The following is a 24,055-nucleotide window of genomic DNA, read 5'->3' as shown; positions in this document are numbered from 1 at the left end:
CGTAACTTTATTGTGAAACGACGAAATCTTTTGCTCCAAAATAAATGTGCAGGGGAGGACGCCGAGGTTTCTCCTGGCGTGATTCGTGCCACTTAGACGTTATGTTGATTCCCTTGGCAGTTAGGCGTAGTTTCACAATAAAGTTACATGCTCATGTTGCAGGTTTTTTGCTGCGGGCTGTATAAGTTGAAAGCTTTGGAAGCTATGGAAACCCAATAAAACCCACTGGGCTGGATTTTTCACAAATCTGAATGTCCAAACCAAACAATTCAAACAGTGGAAGCACTCTTCATAACCCATCTCAAAGTGCCCCTTTCACTGGTAAGGTGGTGGCATTTTCTTTTTTTAATATATATATAAAGATTCAAAATATGTGGTGTTCATTGATTACCTTCAAAGGGGTCAGACCATCACTAGATAGTACTATGCTGACCTTGAGAAAAACTCAAAGACCTCAAAAACCCAAGGGAAAAAAAAAAGGTCACAAATGTGGCCAGAGTAGTTCTCTACCACCACAATACTGTTCCAAGCTATACTTCAGCAGTGCCATGGCAACTATTCATGAATGCGGATTTGAACTAGTTTCAAGTGATACTTACATCATGACAACCGCAGAATTATGGAGGTTACAACTTTAAGATTATTTTCTTCTGGGATAAAGGCACTTCAGCACCGCTAGAGAAAATATGTAGATATACAAGGGAATGTTAAAACATGAGAAATTATCAAATCCTCTTGCCGTTTTCTAAAGACTCAAAACTTTTTAATCCTCGTGTTTATCCAACTATTTAAAAATTTTAATAAGTACACGATTAAATAATCGCTGTCAGCGCAGGTATCTATTTCTTTCTATTTATTATTAGTAGTAAGCTGACTCACGATAGAGGTTATAAAGCGTGGTTTCTGTATGAATGATCCTGCATTTCATTTCTGGCGGAGACAAAGTTTGCATACTAATTTAAGTTTTTGCCCATCTCTCATATAGCTTCGGTATTGAAGAGCAACGTTCAGGTTTTAAACCACAGACAAAAATCTTCAACAAAATTTAGATATCACAAAATGTATCTTCCTCAACTTCAATATAAATCACGACAAATTTAGATAAATAAACAGATTTAAAAAGAAATTCAATTATTTTGTTTCATTCCTTTTATTCATACACTACTATACAAATGTAAGGACATTTCATATTGAAATAAAGGAACCTCTCAAAAATATCCAGGAAAAAAAAAAAACTTCGCATTCGTTGAATCTAAGCTGGTCTTTCCCCACATACGTACAGAAGATTTAATTTTAGCTTTTTCTATATATACACTGATATGAAAGTATGTATCTCAGTTTATACTATCATAAACAAGTTTTAAAATTACACAAACATGCCATTTACTATGTTTTTCTTTTTTCCTAATTTTTGTACTTGACGTGCCTTAGAACTATCAACATACGCAAAATTACTTTCACATACACAATTAGAAAAATAAGCTTTGAAAGTCTTTACACAATTATTTTATTTGTCCCCGATATCAATTTTGTTTAAATACGTTCTGCCAATCGTGAAAAAAAAAAAAAAAAAAAAAAAAATCAATAAACACTGGAGATCAGCAATTGGAAGTCAGTATCTGCCTTAACAATCACTTTGTTCTTACATCATCCTGTATCGTATAAAAATATCCAATTAGTCAACACAGGAAGTGTGACAAAAAGAGATTCACAGTCCCCGTAAAATTAACAACTTAATCATTTTCCATATCATCCACTGTTATCACCTCCACATCATCTACAGGCGCGTCACTCTTCCTCTTCTCTTCCTTCTGTTGTTTATTCTTAGCTGCTGCATCCTTCTTTTCTTTTTGGTGTTTCCTAAATCCTATGAACAGAAACACAATTAACTTATTTAGTATGTGTCACAGAAGGCAAACAACAGTTGATACTATCTGCTACTTAACAGTATATATATATATATATATATATATATATATATATATAAACACTCTGTTACAGGAAAATAAAAACTATCAATTATTATATGCAACAAACGACATACATTTTTAGTGCCATAAAAATTAATACTTAAAAATCTCCAAAACGACGCATGAGATTTTATCCGTAATCTTCAGCTCAATATGATCCACTGGTTGACATATATTCCATCATTGCAGAGTTAAATAAAAATTAAAGTTTAAAAGATAACTACAATGTTGAGATATATTCAGTGTATCATTAACGATTTTCTCGAAAACGAAGCGAACAAAGCTGTCGTCTTGTTTGTGTTATGATGAAAAGCTTGATCAGAATATACACTGCCCAGTTAAAATACTATAACCACTCATGTAGTATCTTGCATCCCCACCGTTGGCTCGCACAACAGCAATGCTGTTTGGTATCAAAGCAATGACGCCTTGATAGATGGCTGTAGACATGTTGCAGCACATTTGTGCACACGTCACTTAATTTCTGTTAATTCCAATGACCTTCTATGACATCCCGAATATGTTCAATTAGGTTAAGGTCGGTTAAGTTTGGGGGCCATTCCAGCAACTGAAATTCAAGACTGCTTTTCGACCATCGCAGCACAATGTTTGCTTTGTCATAAGAAGCGCTGTCCTGCTGACAGATCCCATTCCTGTATGAAACATGATGACTATACATTATCAGCAATGACTTGTCAATAGCTAGAAGCCGTCATGGTATCCCCCACATGCACTACTGAGCCCATTGATGCCTATGTGAAGGTTCTCTAAATCACAATGGAGCCACGACCAATTTGTCGTCGTCATATTGTGCGCGTCTCGAGCAACTGTTTTCTACAAGACGACGGATTCTGATCTTGCCATCGATCGTGATTCATTGACTTATGCAACGTTGTCTTATTGCTCGGCGGACGATGACGATGGAAACACGCCCATTGAAATTGTAACTGGTAGACATGTGGAACGTTGACTACGAAGGTCCACATCCAACACTGTACTGTGAAGTATGTGCTTATTTAAAGTCTGCTGTTAATTTTGCCATTTGCCCTAATCTATTTTAAATATCTCGACAGCCTATGACGTCCGGCATCTTTAACGAAGTGTGGCCGTCCGACGCCTTGTCGTTTGGTGCTGGCTTCCCACTTTTGGGAGACACTCAGCACGGCAATTCGCGAACACTCCATAAATCGCACTGTCACTGAAATCCTTGTTCCTAGCTGCCTAGTCATCACAATCCGGCCCCTATCAAACTCTCATATTTCACCGGCATTGTGTCACCACACAGATTGACCGAGTGAAAGATAAATCAAGTATTTCAATATACTCTTATTACATCTAAAGGAATTAAACTTTCACCTTTGACATCAAAAATCAACGTGCACCTTACACTGGCAAGCAGTTCTGCTGTTCTCCGGTCAGCCCAGCGACTTCTTTCAAAAAAGTAGCGAAGCATCATAATGATTTGGCCGGTAAGTGTACTCCACTATCCGTTTCATCTTCGTGATTATCGTACATTATCAATTATCAAGCCCCTCCCCCCCTAAAACTACCGTACGTGTGATTTATACTCACTCACCCATACCATTTTGTTCAGCTCTATGAGATGTATCAATTGGTGTATGTCGTATCTTTGCGATTTTTTCTCCCGTTATACGCTAATGTAGAATCTACAGCTAATATTTGTAATATTTGTCCTGCTATATTGCAGAATTAAACCGTGTTCAATGTCATATATTAATTATATCACCAATGCATTGAAAGTATTTCAAATTTAATTTAATTACATATCTCAGTAACCATTTATAAGAAACTCATTTTTAAATGCTCTTCACTAAGCTGACCTCAGTTTCGTTTTTAAAAAAGAATTTTTGTGAATAACAAAGACAGTGAAGAATTTCAAAAATGCAGAAAATAAGCCCGGCAGTATCTATAAAACGCTATGAAATGAACTAATAATTGCTTTCAAGACATTTCGTATTATGTATAAATATGGAAGCCCAGCAATTATGAAGTCATAAACTGTGCATCGAAATTTTCGTTCTATAAGAAAAGGTTTAGAAACGGTTATTAATTTATTAGACAGCCTTTCGTAGATACTGTCTGGCTCAGTTTTTTTTTTTTTTTTTTTTTTTTTTTTTTTTTTTTTTTTTTCAAGAATGTGGAAATGAGAATAGCGAAGTCTTAGTACACAGAATAAATTAAAACATCAAATGCATAAATGATAAAAACTGTAGGAGGTTTATCGCAGACTAAAAGTCACAACAGGCTTACAGTCCCTCAGCACCTCCGTTTAATTTCCATCAGCCCGAGGGATTGTAATGTATGACCTACCTATTACAATCCGATGTACTGATGGTATCAAATATATATTTTTCCATAATAATAGTGATCAAATTAAAAACTTACTTTTTAAGTATAGTATCACGTGCAAGTTTCAATAAGTGTTTTAAAAAAACAAAGTTTAAGTACACAATAAACATTATTAAAAAGATACAATCAAATATGAAAATGAACGCTAAACATTAAGTTCGCTACCTCCTTTGTTTAGTAGTCTACCTGTGGAACAATGAAAAAATATACCGATTTATAGCTTGGTCATTTATCGAAGTTGGTTAGCTTCCGTGAGTGTCAAAGGCAGGTTTGGAGGATGTAAAAAATAGGTTAAGATTACCATTTTAGTATATTTGCATTAAACACAAATAAACTAATTTTAGAATAACATTTTTTCCGATAAATGAGTAAATTCTCATGGTACTCTTTTCTTAAAATCTTAAAATGTTATATTGACCCAGACATTAAATTCTCCGAAACGCAGATGGTGTCAGTGAATCCGAGTACACAATAGAGATAGAGGCCTTATGTTTGAAAATACTTCTATTTCATAGCCCCCATGCTGGATCGTCGTTTTCTTTTCTCTTTCAAATGTATCGTTTGTTATTTAACAGGTTGACTGCCATAAGCATCATGTGGTGCTCACCTTATTTTTCTCTGGGGCCATGAGCACCATATATGATGCTCATGCTTGATATCACAAATTACTAACTTATCCAGGTTCTTGAGCATCATATATGATACTCATTGTCACAAATTACTGTGAGACAATGAGAATCACATGTGCTCGGCTCCCATTGGTACATTTTTGGGGAGAAACAAAATATCGCGACAAAAATGTGATATAACTATCCATAATCGAGCCAAAGGTAAGATGAAATTTATGGCCTCCTGGGACCAATACCCTCAAATCACCTTGGCAGTCAACCTGTTAAAGAATTATGAACGAGGACACTCAACAGAAACTGTATTGCTGTCGTCCAAAAGTCACTGCAATGATAACTTACAAGTCAATCACTGTTATACATAGGTGCACAATTACAGGATGTGCTGTGCCTCATGCGAAACACATAGTTGCAGACATTTGACCCAATCAAGAAGCACACATGTAAAGTCTCTGGAGAAATACTATCCAGACCTGTAAAATGTATTGTTGAAGATTGTATCAGTCTCAGATTCTTTACACCAGCGTTTCCCAACCTTTTTCAACTTGCGGCACACTACGGGTGTCACTTGGATTCTCGCGGCACACTTATAGATATTATTATTTGTAAATATAAAACACAGTGGTATTTTTCTGTGATTATTAATCTTCTTACAGAGAAGAAAGCCCTATCACTGGTTTTTCCCCGTGGTAAATCATTATGCTTATTTTTCATTCTAGTTTAATAGAAAACAATTGTAATGAAATATTGGACTCAGGTTTTTAAAAATACGCTTTCTTTTTAAAAACTATATCCAACCTTTTATTAAGAAGGGAGATCACTAAATAACGAACGAACAAACAAACAAATCTCTTTTACTTTTAAAACACAAATGTAGGTAATTTGTCGAAAGGATTGAATGATATTTTAAATTTTCAAGTTACGAAATAGTCTGCAATAATAAAAAAGCAATAATGGTCATAACAATGATAACCATTTTTTTCAATATTAGAAATATACAGAACAGTAGCCTGGTATGAAACTTAAAGTTGTAGATTCATAGTAGAGGTTCATAGTAATGTGAAATACAAATATACATTTTTCATTACGTTTTGCAATTTGATTACTATAAAATTAATAATCTTGTTTCGATTCCTCGCGGCACACCAGCGGCCCATTCACGGCACACCAGTGTGCCGCGGCACACCGGTTGGGAAACGCTGCTTTACACTATGAATCTGTGCTTTACGGTGATCCCTAACTCTATGTGATCTTGCACTGGAAACGAGCCCAATCCAATAACCTGGGAATTGCATATTGACTCACTCACGAATCCCTATCATAGCGTGCTAAGGCCTTTTAAAGAATTAAAACAAGGAGAAATCCCAACCTCGTTTAGCAGGAAAGGAAACACCATCTCCTGTAGCTTTCGTAGAAGAAGAGGAACAGCGAACGAAAACTAAGCTTAAGTAAGAGGGATAGCCGAACATTGAAGATTACAACTAATGCGGACAATTGACTTCAAAAATCAATCACCATCTGGAACAACATGCTTCCACAACCACCTCTGACAAGATCTGATATAAACAACATTCGCGGTTAGGATATGATTTTTTGAAACCCCTAATCACCATTGCCAAAGCGGCAATGTGAAAACGATGCTGAGAACATAAAACATGAATCGCCGATGAGCCATCCTTATTTTTTGTTTCACATCAAAGACCAATTTACAGAGAATAACCAAAGGGGCGAATACTCCGGCCTGCCTAATTCTTACCACACAACATGACGGCAGCATCTTCATTATGTACAGTTATTCTATTGTTCATCTCCAAGACTAATTACTGTTAGTGATTACATGACGTTTAACTCAAAACCAACTATTCTCTCTGAGAGATAGATTTAAACACAGTTTCAGGTACACAAGTGAAACAATTTTATACTAAACACAACTAAAAACAAAATATTCATATGAATTGGAAGGAAGTGGACCAGGACCCACATTTAAGGTATCATTCTACAGTTCTGGTTTGCACACTAACTGTTCATCTACACCCACTTCAAACTTATTAGAATTCGACATTATTATTATTAATTATTATTATAATTTACATATATCCTCGAGAAAAGTGTGAATTGTTTATAACACAATTTTTATATAAGAATTTGGTACATTTGCATCAAACCTTAGCGTTCTATCACTGAACTAGAACTGCCTTGCATCACAACAGTAATTACTACTTCAGGAAACTAGAGGACAAAACATTCTTCGTATTATATCTAATTCAACATATTCAATCTTTTGACGTTTATGCTTTTCATTCTCTATAGTTAAATCCCTAATTTCATATATATATATATATATATATATATATATATATATATATATATATATATATATATATATATATATTAGTTCTTGCACTCAAGTCTTCGGCCCCCTCTATAGCTCGTCTGCTCAAAGATACCGTTGCCAACTGACGAGAAATTTCACCGTAGTGTCAACCTACATTCGTGCGCTCATTAGTACTGTTACTTCCACTGATTTCAAGTACGAAAAAAGGTAGCTAAAAAGGAATAAAAGTACGGCCAGAAAGAAATGAATGAAATCTTTCTGATTAAAAAAAAAAAGTAAAATTTTACTTCCATCTCCTTTTCTTTCTTTTTTTTCTATCAACCAAAGAAAAATATTTTAATCAAAAAAGGAAATAGAGCGGAAATGTTGTTGCAGCTTAACGCGAGATTCGAACAACTTGTGTCCCCATCGGGAATCGAACCCACGACCCTTTGATTACAAGGCGGCGAGCGTAACCACTCATCCACGGAGGTACGCTGAATAAAAAGGCAGTAATAATTTCAGGGGATGGTCTGCGGGATGTTTTTCCAAGTACTTCAGATTTATTATTATTATTTAACGAAGATACAGCCATAATCCATATCTTTACGTAACTATTAACTTATTTGTATTAAATATAAACGCTAAGTGTAAAACTTCTTAGGCCAAACACTGATTCATGAAGTGTTTCTCGGAACATCTGAGTTCGATTATCAATTATATATAGGCCTATGTATTCTTCGTCGGGAAGGAAATTACAGCGAGAATTGCTGCAGGACACATTTCATATTTCTTTTATCTTTCGTGCATTGAAATTTCTTTGGGAGTTCATAACTGACTGTGATTTCTGTTGGGTTTCATAATAACATTGGTTTCAGAAACTACACCAGGAAATAGGGACACAGTTTGGTGCGGTGGGTGGGGTCAATAGCTTACCTAGTGTATCATCTATTGTCGCGCTAGATGACTCATGTCTGATTCCAGACGAAATTCTCTATTGTGTCTTTGCTATTGTGCAGTGTGTGGTCTCTGAACATTCGGCATTTTCTTGATTGTGTTCATTTACTTACCGTGCTGTTCTGGGAACAAAATCGCGCCGTCTGTGTGTGCATAGGTGCGTGAGTGTGTGTTAATATATCAAAATGGAAGAAATTACAGCCAGCACTTCTTTTAAGCGTAAGAGTGGTCAAGTGTTGAAGAGCAAAGAAAGGGCTTGTTATGAACGTGTTTAATTATTTAAAGCAGAAAAACCCGGGTAAAAGTATAAGTTGGGTTGGGTTGGGATGATGATGATGATATGGAAGGAATTGATTCTTTGGAGTGCGACTGATTCAATGTGGTAAGTGGTTTATTATTATTATTATTATTATTTATTAATCGTTGCGGTGTGGATTTCTTTTTTTACTACATGAGTTGGCAACTTCAGTCGGCAATATAATAGAAGCGCTATCTGTTCTGCATTTGTTTTTAATGCTCAACTTGGCATCGCTGTTCCCATAAGACCAACAGTCCACTCTTAAGTCTGGATAAGCTATACACTATAGACTACAATTTCCCTTAGTTAAAACCCGATTGTTTACCAGGGTGGAAAAATATCATGTTTTTTTTTTAAAAAATCATTTTCGTTGATTTTTTTGATTTAAACCGATTTTTTTGATTTAAATCAAATCTTTCTTCTCGTATAATACAAGTCGCGAACTGAAGAAAAAGCATTAGGAGTTAGTATTAAATGCTAATTATGCCATTTAAGTGAAAGTATTGGGGTTGAATTTTGAATTATCCCCAATCGTTAAGCTATATCAATCCCAAAGAATGTTTCTTAACCATCTTAAATTATAGTTCTTTTCAAAGGTAAATTATAGACTTTTAGTCAAGCAGCTACAGCATCATCCCTATTCATCCTAGGATCATGGTACTTACATCACTCTCCTTAGAATAGAACAGCTTTTGAAACGGTAACATTCACATTTCCCTATCACGTCCCTGAAGCGGAAAATTTTGAGAGTAATCGGTATTTTTTTAAACTTTTTTTTTTAAATTTTTGATCCCCTCTGGATTCCCCTGTGTTAACGCACAGATCTCAAAATCAACTGGGAAATACTAAGGGGTGTACTAAATGTGTGTACAAAATTTCAAACTTCTATCTTGAGTAGTAAGGGTAAGGAAACTATTTAACAATGAGCTAAGAACATCCCCACAATGCCCCAGATGACCCGGATGTAATATAAAAATTTCCTCAGACATCCCTATTTATCCTAGGATCATGATTTGTACATTATTCTCTTCAGAATAAAACAAATTTTCAAACGGTACCCTTCAAATGTCTCCATCGTGTATCTGGGGCGGGTAAATCACGAAAAAAGGAATTTTCTGTTAAAAATATTTTTTTAAAAAATCCTTACCTCTGTGGACCCCTCCCCCTGTTTTAAGGCTGAGATCTGAAACAAATCTGAAAAATACTGAGGAGTGCACTGAGTAAATGTGCAAAATTTCAATTTTGTAGGTGCAAAAGTAAGCCCGCGAAAAATACTATTCCCCAAATACCCCAGATTTCCGTATAAAACAGGATCTCAGGTAACAGTTTCCTGAGACATCCCTATTTATCCTAGGAGCATAGTACGTACATCATTTTCTTCAGAATAGAACAGCCTTTCAAACGGTACCATTCATATGTCTCCATCTGAGACGGGAAAATCACGAAAAAAGCTATTTTTTGTTAAAAATATCCTTTAAAAAAAAAACATTTTTGCCCCTCTGAAACCCGCTATTTCCACAGAGAGATGTGAAAACATCTGAAAATTATTAAGGGGTGCGCTGAACGCGTGTGAAAAATTTCAGTCTTCTGAATGCAAAATGTAAGCCGCCAAAAAACAATAATACGCATAACAAAAAATATATTTTTAAATTTATGACGTCATCACATACTATGCCTCAACGAAGAAAGGCATGAAAACATATGTAACGTGTTCTAAAATGCCTCCAGTCTTGAAGAAAACGAAGCAAAAAGCCTTACTGGTACTTTTTTAATCGAATAATGAAGATTCTACGCTATCACCTAAAAATAGGTGATATAATTTAAAAGGTTAAGCATTAAGGAAAAAGTACAACAACGTTTATCAAAATGACACCTTTTATCACAAAAGTTACTGATATTTGGCAAGGGCCTATTTTTAAAAACTCAGAACTAGCTTGCCGCATGAAATACACAAATTTCGCCTAAAGCTATAAAATAAAACAAAATGGAGGGAATAGGACCCCTCTAAATACGCCCTATTATCTGGGAACAGACAGACACGCACAAAAAGGAATTTTTATCTTAAATGTCGATGGTGATTTTCCCGTTGGAATAGTTAACGATTTTAAAACCCAAACCCAATGTTACGAAAAGAAGAAAGTAGGATTGCTCCGTTACCTGTTCAAAACGGGATTTTCCCTAATCATCCCCTGCATGACACTTGTTTTCATACTATACTGTACATTTGAGTCTCATTGTATTATGATTATTAACTTCCATAATCGAAATAACAGAACATAAACGGGATTTTACTTATTTTCGCTTTAAATTAATTTATTTCGGAATTCGATTTAAATCAACGATTTTTATTAAAAAAATCAAGTGATTTAAATCTTGATTTATATCGTGATTTAAATCAGACTGATTTAAATCAATCCACCCTGTTGTTTACACTTAACAAATTTATATAGTTTGCCCAACAACTACACGAAACTCAATATCAGGGTTGGCAAAAACCATGGTTTTTATTGAAAAAACAAAAAAACTTTTTTTTTTTTTGTTTGTTTAAATAATTTGCTCTATGTATTTATATCACGTATGGACAGAAATAAGCTTGTTTCGCCTTGGTGTTATTATGCAGCAACGAGGTGGTGCTGGAAGGGTTCACATAAGCGTAAAGCGGAATCCAAACCACTTCTCGGCTTACATTCGAGAGAAATTATTCTCCATTTGGACTCAAAACCGGGACTATTGGCCACAAATGCGATGAGTCTGCCGACTCACTCACGAAGGACTCCTGATAAAAATACGTTGTACTGATCTTGACATACTTGTTTATATAATTGTCAAAGAGTCATTTCAGAAGGACAAAAAGATAAACAATTGCATAAATGAAACCATTATACAGAATTATAAATAAATCGGGAAACTTCCGCCTTAGCAATTGAGAAAATCCTGTGTGAATGCAAAGCAATAACGATAAAGTCTCGTTATTGCTTAGCATGTAAAAGGTTATGGTCAACGTATCATAATTAGTACGCTAAAACTGAGGTATCAAATTAGAGTATGTAGATATCATTCAATTAAATTAAAACTGAAAGCCCAATCCAAGCTAATGTTGGAAGCTACATAGGCAGTCGATAAATTTTGCCAATTTTTATCAATATATTTAAGCAACCTTGGGTTCTTTATATAAGAACAGGCATTCAGGCATACAATTTGATTTCGTTTAAGCTTAATATCTTCATGTAATACCGAGGTAAGAAGAAGACTTTCGCTTAAAGTGACATCCGAACCGCTACTTGTTTTACACTTGAAAGAAGGGTTGTGGTTCGACCGAGAATTAAACATGGGACGCCTTGATTAAAAGGTGAAAAGGAGATAAAATTAATGCAGATGTATATGATGTAGAAACGTCACCATGAAGTTCATACGATTTAGAGCATTTTTTTTTTTTTTGTTTAAACCAGTTGTTTTTTTTTTTTTAAAAAAAAAAAAACAGCTGGTTTAACCAGCCAACCCTGCTCAATACCATATTTTTTTATGCAAATATTTAAAAACTTCGTTATATACAACAATCCCGCAGATGGCGACATCGATTAGCGTTTAGGCAGCCAAGACATACAGACGTGAACAAACGAAAATTTACTTTTCAGGACAGATACGGTATTAATTTCATCTAGAATACGATTGTAATCTCGATGATGAAATGAAATCTTTGAGTTTTACGTCCCACGGTTATGCCGGTTAGGCTAAAGGAGACGGTGATGATGAGTAATATATGAAATGGTGGAATGAATAAAGTGGGAGGAAACGGGAAACCCCGAGAAAACTCACGCACACAGTGTTTGTCCACCATTGTAATCTAGGTGATGTACACTCACGTCCAAAATTATTGTCGCATGTCTATAAATATGTTGTTGTAGGAACATAATTTGATAACGAATTAGCCTGGTATTTCTTATAATGTTAGTATGTGTATAATCGGCAAAGACATGTATGTGGCAAATTTTATGTCAAAAGAGCAATAAATAAAAACAATAAAACGAAAATAAAACTTTCTTGTCCATTTAGCAACACTTTGTTTTACTCATTCTAATGTTCATATTTATAATTCTTTTCCTATGAAATTTACCACATATATTCATTTCCCGATTATACACATAGTATCATATTAAAAGTACCCTGCAAAATCATTATCAAATTACAATCTTACAAGAAGACAGTTATAGATATGCAACAATAATTTTAGACATGAGTGTACCTGTCGTGTTTCATTTACACTTCCCGAAATTACCGAATGTTTTTAATATTCACGAAGCAAATTACAGCACATTTTGAATTTATACTTTTATTACGTAATGAGTTATTCTTTAGTATTTACGTCATTTGACACTAACGTAAGAGTTATGCTAATTTGTACATGATTGTTTTATCTTCTGATTCACTAAAGACATTGTAGATAATATTGACCACCGGTAAACAATCTTTCATGTTGAAGATCGCTTAAATGAGAATCTGAAAGGGATTGCTATCAAAATTAAGAGGCGCGAAGTTTTAAAAGCACGCAGTGTGGTATAGATTTTTACAATTAGTCAAAAAAAAAAAAAAAAAAAAAAAGTTTATGAAAATGATCAACACAAAGAATATTACTTCTTCGAAAGGAACATAAATTGAGGTTACGTCCAGGGTGGAAAAAAAATCATGATTCTTTTAAAAATCATTTTTGTTGATTTTTAAATTTAAATCACATATATTTTCCTGTGTAATCCGTGTCGCAAACTGAAGATAAATCACTAGGAATTGGAATTAACTTTAATTTCACGGGAGGGAGGGGGGTGGTGCGTAACTAGGCTTGAGACAACCGGAGCTCGGAACTCAGGGGGCCCGCCGACTCTGACCTAAATAAACGGAAAATATAAATACAAAATTGAGTCCGTCTGAAAAAATATTTTTGAAGAAATGAACAAATATATTAAACCGTGGTAGTGGTATTTGTAGGAATGGGAATTGATATTTTATTCCCATATGTTATTATTCTCCCCCACACATTCCTGCTTGAAACGTGATGTCTTAAGTTTTTCGATGAAGACTGTCCTGCGACAACAATGGAACAGTTATGTTGCCCAATAATTGACCATCAAAGCATTACCTGGCTTGGGAGCTGCGTAACTCCTTTCTGAAGGTCTAGGGGTGGAGGTAGTTATAAATATTTTTTTTTTTTAAAAAAAAGGTAATTATATGACCTATATTTTAAAGGTTCTGAGGAGGGGGTCCGCAGAACCTTGTTACGCCCATGGTTAATTATGCCATTTTAAGTGCAAACTTCCAAATTGTCGGAAGTAGAGAAACTTGCTAGAATAACACTAAAACTGCAGGAGCTGATCACAAAGCAAGTGAAGACAAAACTGATTATTATCTTCCGGTGGATGATGAGTTTTCGGGAGTCACGAATCTGTGTCAGGAAGAGACGAAATCGGGACTTTCCCTATGCTCGTTCAAAACGGAATTTCCCCTCTGCATAAAACTCGCGCTTTCATGCCCTGTGCTATACAGATGTTGTCTTAATTGTGTTTCCACCTCGCCTCACGCATACATCGTTTTTCATTATCTTACGAGAATTTTTGTGTAGAATTGCTAATGGCAGGCCCTTATAAGATTGCATTCATTTGTATTCCAAATATAGAGAAACGCCGCAACAATAGCAGATGCAGTACACACATGGAAGAATATTAAAGAAGACTTGCACGACCTGCTTCAAAATAAGGAGATAAAGAATTATGAAAGCAGATACAAACAAGCTCTAACTCCAGCCCACTTCTTTGCTTACATACTAGAGTGTGTCCATAAAGTCTGGGTACATAGGAAATTCTAATAATTTGTTTTTGTTTCTGCAGATTGAATGATGGCTCTGTCTAAAGAAGAACTGGTCGTGTTGGTTGGACGAGAAGTATGATCGTATCGAAAAAATTGCGGAAGAATTTAACCCTCGACACCCTTATCGTCAATCTATTTGTGTTGCTGCCGTCGGGAAATTAATCACGAAGTTTAAAGAAACAGGCAACGTGTTGGACAAACCCCATCCCGGACGACTAAAAACTTCAGATGAAACGAAAGAAGCTGTCTTGGCAAAGGTTTATTCTAGTCCAAAGACATCGCTTCGTCGTACATCCACAGACTTGGGTGTTCCAAATTCAACCATCCACAAAATACTAGCAGAGAAAAAGTTTCATCCGTACAAGTCGCAGATATTGCATCACTTAAATGAAGATGACCCCGATAGACGCATGCAGATGTGAGAATGGTTTTTAGATAAATTGGATGAAAATATAAATTTTACTAAAGACTGTATGCTGTTTAGTGATGAAGCTGTGTTTTATGTCAATAGTGAAGTGAACAGACAAAATCTTCGATACTGGTCTCAAGGCAATCCACACTGAATGTCCGTTCAAACAGCAGGGCTGCCAAAAGTGATGGTATGGTGTAGTTTGTGAAAGCTCATGTGCTAGAGTCTTTCTCCTTTGATGAACATGTAACGGGTGAGATTTATTGAACATGCTGAGAGACAAATTGATGCCTCAAGTTGAGAGCTTGGGTGAGGGACTTTCAGACTGGTTTCAGCAGGATGGGGACCCTACCCATTTTGCTGCACCTTCTAGAGATTGGTTGAATGACAATTTTCCTCATTGGATTGAGAGAAGGTGTCATGTGGAGTGGTCCCCTCGTTCTCCAGACCTTTCTCCCCTTGATTTCTTTTTCTGGGGTATGCTGAAGGAGAAAGTTTACTCGATGAAGATTAGAAATTTAAACCACTTGACAACGCATTACCAGTCAGTATACTGAAATCGACGGCAATCAGACCTATTCCATCGAGTTCACCTTAATCTTGAAAAGAGCATCAAATTATGCATTGAACAGCACGGAAATCATGTGAAAATATTATTAATCAACATTAAATTGACTAAAATGTTCTTTTTACCATGTACCCAGACTGTATGGACACAGTAGATTCACAGCTTCAGAAACACGATCTCACTGCAGAAGGGAGTGATTCCGCTATGCAGTTTGCTGAAGTCATACAGTAGCACTTCGTTCTTGCCTACATTAATTAAATTTCAAGCTAAAGCCAAACCATTTTCTAGTGTAATGTTTTCGAATAAAGTATTTTCCACTTTGGAATGATCCATTCAAAAGTGCGAAATCGTTTACACAGAAAAGGCGCCAAAGTTGCTCTTTTTGTTTAAACAAATGAGCAATGCATTAAGTTCTAGCACTGAATCAAAAGTAGAACAAAAGTAGAATATGAACTAACTTGTTTTGTCTGTCTGTGGTGTGCTACAATATTATAAGACGCAAAACTGTGTCTAGTGCTGAAAACCTATATTTGTGCAAAATAAGAAATTCTCAAAATTAACAACTTTGGAGAAAAAAAAAAAAAAAAAAGTGACACCGAAGTTTTAATTTGTATTAAGTTTGCAAAATTCATACTTAGTTACTACAAATTAAAACAGTAAGTTTAGATATAGTAAAGTAGGATCGCTGTATGCTTGAAAGTAACGGAATGTAACTTTACTTAACAAGTAAAAGTAAGTAAGTTGGACCTGATTATTACATTACGTACGTATGAATGTGACAGTTTTGCGGGTTATGATAAATCGATAATAGCACCTAATAAGCAAAACAGCACAAATGTTAGGAGGCTTTTTGGACGTAAAAGGTACCAGTTTCATTTATGGGCATAATCTTTTCCAATATTTTGCATCATATAGTACTAGTACGAATATTCTTAACATTAGGCAGTTAAATATGTAAAGCATGCATAACAACATAATAGTGGCAGTGAATTCAAAAGTGGCTAAATATCGAAGCCTAAAAGAACTGAGTTTGATTTTGAGTTTAACGTTCCTTTCAGCAGCGAGCCTGTATAAAACAGGACCTACTGATTAACGTGGAATCCGAACCATGAGCTCCGCCGGAATCAAACCCGTGTCTCCCACGCCAAGGGCGCGTACGCTAACCGCTTAACCATGAAGGAGCTCTAAAAGAAATCTGTATACTCTGTACCTAACATGTATTGATTTAAAAAAAAAAAATAGAAATATATGAAATTTTATAATGCATTTTTTGTACAGGCGTTTTGAATTAGTTACAAAATATATTGCAATTGCAATTAAGGATTTAGGCCAGACAATAATATATTTGAAGCCTAAGACATAAGTTGACCTTCTGAACCCCAACTGGTTACGATTCAACTACTGTAAAATATACAATCTAGCTGTTGACATATTTTACCTATGCTTCTTATGATAATTTAGTACCTTCCATCATCGAAATAACAGAACGGAAACGGGATTTCACTTATTTTGCTCTAAATTAATTCATTGCAGAATTTGCTTTAAATCAAAGATTTTTATTAAAAAATCAAGTGATTTACATCTTGATTTAAATAATTCCACCCTGCTTACATCCACATTGGAAACTGCGCTTCCAAGTAATTGTATTTCGTCTTTGACGTACCATAGCCTTTCGTCAGGGTAAGATGAGAAACGAACGATAAGGAAAATACATAACGCCCGTATCCTGAGAACAATTTGAACCCGGGACAAACAGGTCTTGCTATTGCTAATTTAATGTCTTAGATCAGTGGAACTTTTTTTTTTTTTTTTTGTCACTATCAATACTTTTCCATTCATGTGTGTGCCCCTAGATTTAAGTTATCCTTAATTCAAATTATAGATAACTATTAACAATAAATTATAAAATTTACTATCTATTTATTAAATGATCAGTCTAACCATAAACATGAGAATCATGTTGTAAATTTAATAGAAGTAAATGACAGCAGCATAGCTATAATGAATTCAAATGTTTCTGCCTTGTTAATGAGTTACTTGAGCTTGTTTTCTACATATCAATTCCTCGATTCGTGGCACTTGTAAGCAATAACAATTCTTCAAAATACATGGTAATATAAATTCCTTCTGGCAGAAATGGTTTTCATTATCATTTACAAAATATATATTCACATACGTGCATGTTTATTTTAAATTTTACGTGCCCCTTAAAAGTCTTCATCCCGGCGAAATTAAAATACCGCTAATTTTACATTAATTATGTGATATCTTCAAATAGATAAAAAATAATCGAAATGTGGAACAAGAGCGCCCCAGACAATATCATTTTACATGAGAAACCGTTATCACGACTCACTTATCTGCTTTCGATTTCGAGCTATTTTGAAAATCGGCATTTATTTTCGCGTTTCTAAACAGCTGAAAACATAAAGCCACTAGGTGACTTGTGATAACGGTGCCTTACGCAAAATAATATTGTCTAGGGCGCTCTTGTTCCATATTTCAATTATTTTTTATCTATTTGAAGATATCACATAATTACTGTAAAATTAGCGGTATTTTAATTTCGCCGGGATGAAGACTCTTAAGAAGTTATCGCGCACTCCAGGCTGAATAAGACTGCATCACACCGACATATATCAAAAATATCTCACTTGGGAATCAGCACAATACAGGTACCGGTAGCATTTTTTTTCAAAGTGTATATACATAAATCCAGATTTTAAAACATGTTTTCTTTCCTTTCTTTCGTTTGTGTGCGTGTTGTTGTTGTTGTAATTGTATAACACTAAGACTAACAAAATAAACGATAATTACCTTCTAACGCATCCTGCAATGGATCCACAAATTTGTCGAACTCTATATCTTGCATTGCTTGGATAACATCCTGACCAGTAATTGTTTTCCTGTTGCCTTTCATTGCTACGTTATTGGCACAAGACGTTACATATAGTACGAACACTGAGGCAGCCTTCGCCATAGCAGTCTTTGCTTCTTTCGCTACATTCACTCCATCAGGCAGAGCTTCTTTCACTAGCCTCGATACTACAGCATTGGGCAAATTCAAATCCTCTGGTCTTTCTGCCATTGTTAAGAATTATCGGGCCTGGAATATGTAAAATTGTTTATCAATTATAGAATCAAAACAGCTATAACAAAACAGCTATATCTCGAAATCCCTTAAGATCAGAGCATGCTAGGGATACGAAACTTGGTATATACACTCCTTACTTAAAACAAGTGATTATATGCCAATGAGTGAAGAGGGGCAATTTCTATTTTATTCATTCAATATACAAAAATGACTTCGAGGTTGTCATTATCATCACCAGGAGAAAAGAGGGGTTGTACCATCTAAAATAAATTTTTGAACACAGCACTTGGGCCGACATGGATTTTCATTATTTCACTTTGATTGAAAGGGTGTTCTAAGGGAGAAAAAATTTTAAATATTTTGCAAGGATTAATGCCATAAACGTAAACTTTCATGCGGAGAAAGGGTACAAAAGCTAAAATACGAGGTGCGAGGCTCTAGACAGAGTAAATTTGGATGTCTGATGGAGAAGTTTCCACTAGCTAGCTCTATAAGTGGGATTACGTTGGTGGTCTCGTACGATCCCATTTATCCAGGTTTGACTGTATTTGCAAGTCGAAAATATTTGATGCATTTGAACTTTTATCTCTGGTTTCGAAATTGCTTATATCTATAGGCTGATCCGAAAGTGTGGAAACGCCCTAATAAGTGGTAAATGCTGCATAATATAACCAAAGAAACAATGTAGGTGGGGAATAGGAATGGGGGAAAATGTTTGAGGCCATTACAATGACGCCCGTTTATCTTTAATTTTAAGCAATTATCCTATATGGAAACCATATGATATATTACTGATAAACATTGTGATGTATCACTGTTATTTTTGCTCTAGCACTACCATTACGAAGTTATGTCCGTTTCTTTGTTATGTCTCCAACGAAAGATGTCAGCCATACGGCACGGACCACGTGATGTTATAGGGCGTGTTCATGTGTTCCGCACTTTGGTCGATTGTCAAATGCAATGACTTTCCAGTCATGCAAAACCATGTGCAAATTGTCGGCCCTTTATTGTTGGAACATGCATACCGAACTCATTCGTTGAGACCCTGAACATCCCTAATCTTCACCGCATATACAACAAACTTCAAATGATCTCACAGGTAGTAGTCTAGTGGTGTCAGGTCAGGGGAACGAGGGGGCATTCCACGCATTAGGGAACTGCTGATCGAGGTACTCACGGACACAGGTACAGGACGCCACGAGGCTGGAAAAACTTTGGGAATGACCCATCCTCTGACAACAGTGATAGCAAGATATAGTCTTCTGACATGTGCCGATAAATCCATCGCCTTTAGGGTTCCATCAATGAAGAATGAACCCACAATGCGTGATCCCCACACGCAATGCTACAATATCACCCTTCCAAGAATACGTGCGGATGCGTCAAACTAGTGTTGATTACTATCCGGCCAGTACCGCAAATTCTATTTGTTAACCTCGTACGACACATAAAAATTTGCCTCATCAGTAAACAATAGGTAAGAGGCAAATGTGAGGTTGTATCGTAGCTGCTTTACGACCCATTGAGAAAATTCCAGACGACAATCTGGATTATATTATGTAATTTGCTAGTGAACTTGCAGCTTATAAAGATGCCACTTATTCACTGACATAACGCGCATGACCCTTCGCAGTACGCGTGTTTCTCTTGAGACTTTTACTAAATGAAGCCAACACTACCAGAGTTGTTGTCTCGTCTCTCGCTGTGAGTGATCTACCAGTCTTGAATCGTTTTGCCACAGATTCGGTTCCTTAGAATTTCTTCAGTACTATGAACACAATACCACTGCTAATGAAAGCCCTTTCCAGATGGTGGCGGTTAAAATCATCTGCAATCAACCTGGTTCTTTGTTCTCCAGAGATCAATAAAATCTGCGTGCGTCAAGGCTATCTTCTGTTAGTACGTCATTTGCAATAAAAACAGTCATAACCTCGTAATAGTCAGCATTAGAACGAAAACAACAGTACCATTCCATTTGTATGAAAATTTGCTATTAAAATGACATATCACATACTATGGTTTCCATTTAAAACGGATAAATGAATAGTGTAAAATTCAAGATGGTGGATCATCAAAGTAATGTGTTCTCAAACAATTTAACATTTATTATATTTTGCAGTTTCTACCACTTATTAGGGTGTTTACACACTTCTACACCACCCAGTATATTTGCTAATAAAGGTTACAAATGATTACTCGTAGCTAATCTTGTCTTTCTGCCATAAATTTTAGCTTCAAATCGTAATACGAACAAAAACTAACCACGTCTTAGGGAATTCAGTGTCACTACTGTCGGTAGTAAACTTAAGTGATACAAAGTTGAGCCTGTTTATGCGACCACAGTTAAGATCTGACAACAATACAATTTATGCATTGTAACTGTAACCATTGTTTTAGTTTAAATATTGTATTCGTACCATTAAATTACACATCCAGGAACCCTTCTAAATATTTATTAATATCGAAATTCTTCAAAGGAAACGCCCACCTTCATCAGTGGCTTATTTATTTACATGAACACACTGCTGTTTCAATCAGGGGTGGATAACTTAACGTAACTGTAACGTAATGAAAATAGTTCTCTGTAACAAAATTATTGGTTATTTAATGTAGGTAGGTACAAGGTATAACACCAATTTTTGTTACGACACCGTAACGTTATTCGAGCATGTAACGTTATTGTACCGTAACTAATTGAAGGAACAAATCTGTTTCGGGTATTCCTTTCACGCTTGGTGGGAGAAAATCAACAACTGGTACCAGCTGAATGAGATTCTTTCCTCTGCGGGTATCTAATGGAACGAAAATGTGTGGAACAGAAGCTATTTCGTTACAAATACTATTTGCCACATGAGTAACACAGTTGACCAGACAGGTTTGGTAAAGGTATTGTGTTCATCAGTTACAGATCTTATCAGATCTTTGGAGAGTTCCTGGACATGGTATCTATTGTATTGTTCTTCAGAGGGTCACATTGAATTTCGTTCTTCAGGTGGTGAAGCAGAATGAATATTTCACTTTCATATGTTGTTATTGCAAATATGAAGTAGAGACAGGGAGAAAAAAAGAGATCGATTTCTGTGAATATCATAGGAGGAAGTCAGTCACATACAAGGAAAAAGGCAGGTGGAAGGGGATAGCAGGGTCAGGGGGAAGCACAGAGTGAGACAAAAGTAGCAAAGGGGAGGGAAAATAGACAATCTCTTTCATTCTTCATCTTGCTTTGTTTTCATAGCGCTCTTCGCTGTCCACAACAAGAGTAGGATTAATTTATGTAAGAACTGTTCCATGAATGGTGGGCGCAAGCCTGTGAAAATCATATTATTATTATTATTATTAAAACAAAGCCCACAAAATAGCTAGGAAATTGTGTGATGCATGTCCACGTCATTGGCTATCAATCTGCATTATTTTTGGAATATTTCACCGTTGTTTGCTGATTCTTAATCCAGGCACATCCCCAATTTGTTCACTATATTGAATCAAACTATATTATTATTATTATTATTATTATTGTCTAGCGAGCATAGCCTAGTGGCTAGCATTCTTCTTTCGCAAAAGGGAGATCCTGGGTTCAAAGCTTGTGGCCTGCTACCCTGACCTGTTTTACCAGCTTTTTTCGTTGTTCCACAAAGTGAATGTCGGGATGTTATCTTTAAGCATAAATCCTGCCTGATTTTCTCCTTTCCTTTTTCCCTTATTGATATTAAACTATTCTGTTGTAAATTGGCCTTAGAAGCTGCATTTGAAATATTTTACATAAATAAATGAATGTTTAGAGCACGCCAGGCACGCGCCCAGAATTTTTTTTTTTTTTTTTTTTTTTTTTTTTGGAGGGATCCAAAGATTTTTGCAGGTCTAATACGTATATGTAGTATTTAACCTGTGTTATTCAACACCCGAAAAGACGACAAGTAATTGTTAATTAGTGCCTCTTATTAAACATGATAGAGCTAAAGATATTAAAATTTTTAGGCTATGTCAATCATTTCGATGACAAAGAAGTATACTTATAGTAAGAAAGTTCACAAATGTTCGTCGATTTGCGAAGTTTTGTGGGGAGGAATCTGAATCCTGTGGATCCCCACATAGGCCTTGGTTTCAATTCCCAGTGGGAGCTAAAGTACTTTTCCGGCGTTGATTCAGTATCTTGAGACAATGGAAAAGCTTACGGTAGACTAGTGGAGTCCGGTTACGTGCTATGTGCCTTCCTTTTACTTAAGGAATAATGCTGTTGTTTGAGGTTGCAATTCATCAAGTATAAAAGGGGGAAGGGAGTTAGTAAAATCAATCTCATGTTGAAAGTTTACACATGTAGGCCACATGGAAGACAATATTTCAATATACACTATGTAAAATATTTATAAGTCAAAACTTGGTTTATATTTTCGAGTCGCGGACATAAGCTCACCGGCATTAAGCTCACCTATGTTAATGCAAAAGCGGACAAAAGCTCCCCGGACATAAGCTCACCACTAATAATATATTTGTATTATAAGATAATTTACGAAATAAAGAATACAATAATAAGTAATTACATTTATAGATTAACTAATTTAATTGCAAAGGAAAATAAACCTGAATAAAATAAATAAGCAACGAAAAAATGACAGACGGAAAATATGACAGAAATGAAACTAGACTTTGAATATTAGTATGAAGTAGATTTTTAATATTAAAATATAAACTGAAAACAGATCTGGACAAACAAAAGAATACTACTTCCTCTTACTGAAGAAAGCAATCCAACTCCCTCCCCTGTGCTGATACTTTCGTGCAGGAAATTTTGCAGCACACAAATATCGGTAAACGAAACTTTGGTGAAAGGATATCTCCTTGTTATTTTTTTCCACACTGGCTGAAAGTATCTCAGATATGGGGCGCGGTAATTTTGGCACCGGAAATTTTGGCACCAGTAGTTTTGACACGGTAATTTTGGCACCAAGAAACGAAGCAAGCGGAAATTTTGGCACCATTTATAATTAAAGTACAGAAAATGTGAGAAAATACTTTGAATGTAATAGATGTTTAAATTTACATGTTATTAACTAGGACTGTTCCAGCGCGACAAATCAAACCATTGACGAATGTACAGTCAGCGACAAAATTTCTTTCTCTTCTGTAAAATTTATTTGCCTATAACTTTGGAGTTGATGGACTGATTTGAAAAGTTTTCTGTTATTTATGGATTTCTGTAATGTATGTATTTTCTGTAGGCCAACAGTCACCCATGTTTAACACATTAAACTTGCAACATCCCTATTTTATTGATATCTGATAGCTGCTATACGACATTAGTAGCTCTACTTTCTACTGAGTTATTAGGCCTATTTGTAATTGTAGTCAAAGGCTAGATGTTTATATCCAGGGCATTTTATTACAAGTTTCTTAAAGTCTGCCCACGTTTAATACAACGCAACTCCGCAATGTTCTTATTATTTTTTATACCTGATAAATGATATAAGCTCCATTTTCTGCTTAGGAAGTAGCCAAAGCCTAAATTTCAATATTTAGTGAATTTTATTACTCAAGAGAGATTATGTTTACTATTGGTGAGCTTTTGTCCGCCCCTGTAATGTAAGGCTGCCGG

At 35.5% G+C, this 24,055-nt stretch overlaps 1 protein-coding gene across 3 annotated transcripts in view; it reads right to left on the bottom strand.

The window, feature by feature from the left end:
• Positions 1–1,131: 1,131 nt before the first annotated feature.
• Positions 1,132–24,055, bottom strand: part of Chrac-14 (DNA polymerase epsilon subunit 3 Chrac-14) — a 38,585-nt gene continuing 15,661 nt past the window's right edge. For all 3 annotated transcript variants that reach the window (XM_081764952.1, XM_081764953.1, XM_081764954.1), the window contains exons 2-3: positions 18,186–18,474; positions 1,132–1,867 (exon numbers count right to left, since the gene is read on the bottom strand). In XM_081764952.1, the coding sequence (XP_081621078.1) occupies positions 1,734–1,867; positions 18,186–18,456 (405 nt within the window). In that variant the 5' untranslated portion in view covers positions 18,457–18,474 and the 3' untranslated portion in view covers positions 1,132–1,733. The remainder of the gene's footprint in view (positions 1,868–18,185; positions 18,475–24,055) is intronic.

Source organism: Thermobia domestica, chromosome 7 (assembly GCF_964235325.1).
Source record: "Thermobia domestica chromosome 7, izTheDome1.hap1.1, whole genome shotgun sequence".
Taxonomy (NCBI): Eukaryota; Metazoa; Arthropoda; class Insecta; order Zygentoma; family Lepismatidae; genus Thermobia; species Thermobia domestica.
This window is presented reverse-complemented; position numbering and strand designations above follow the sequence as displayed.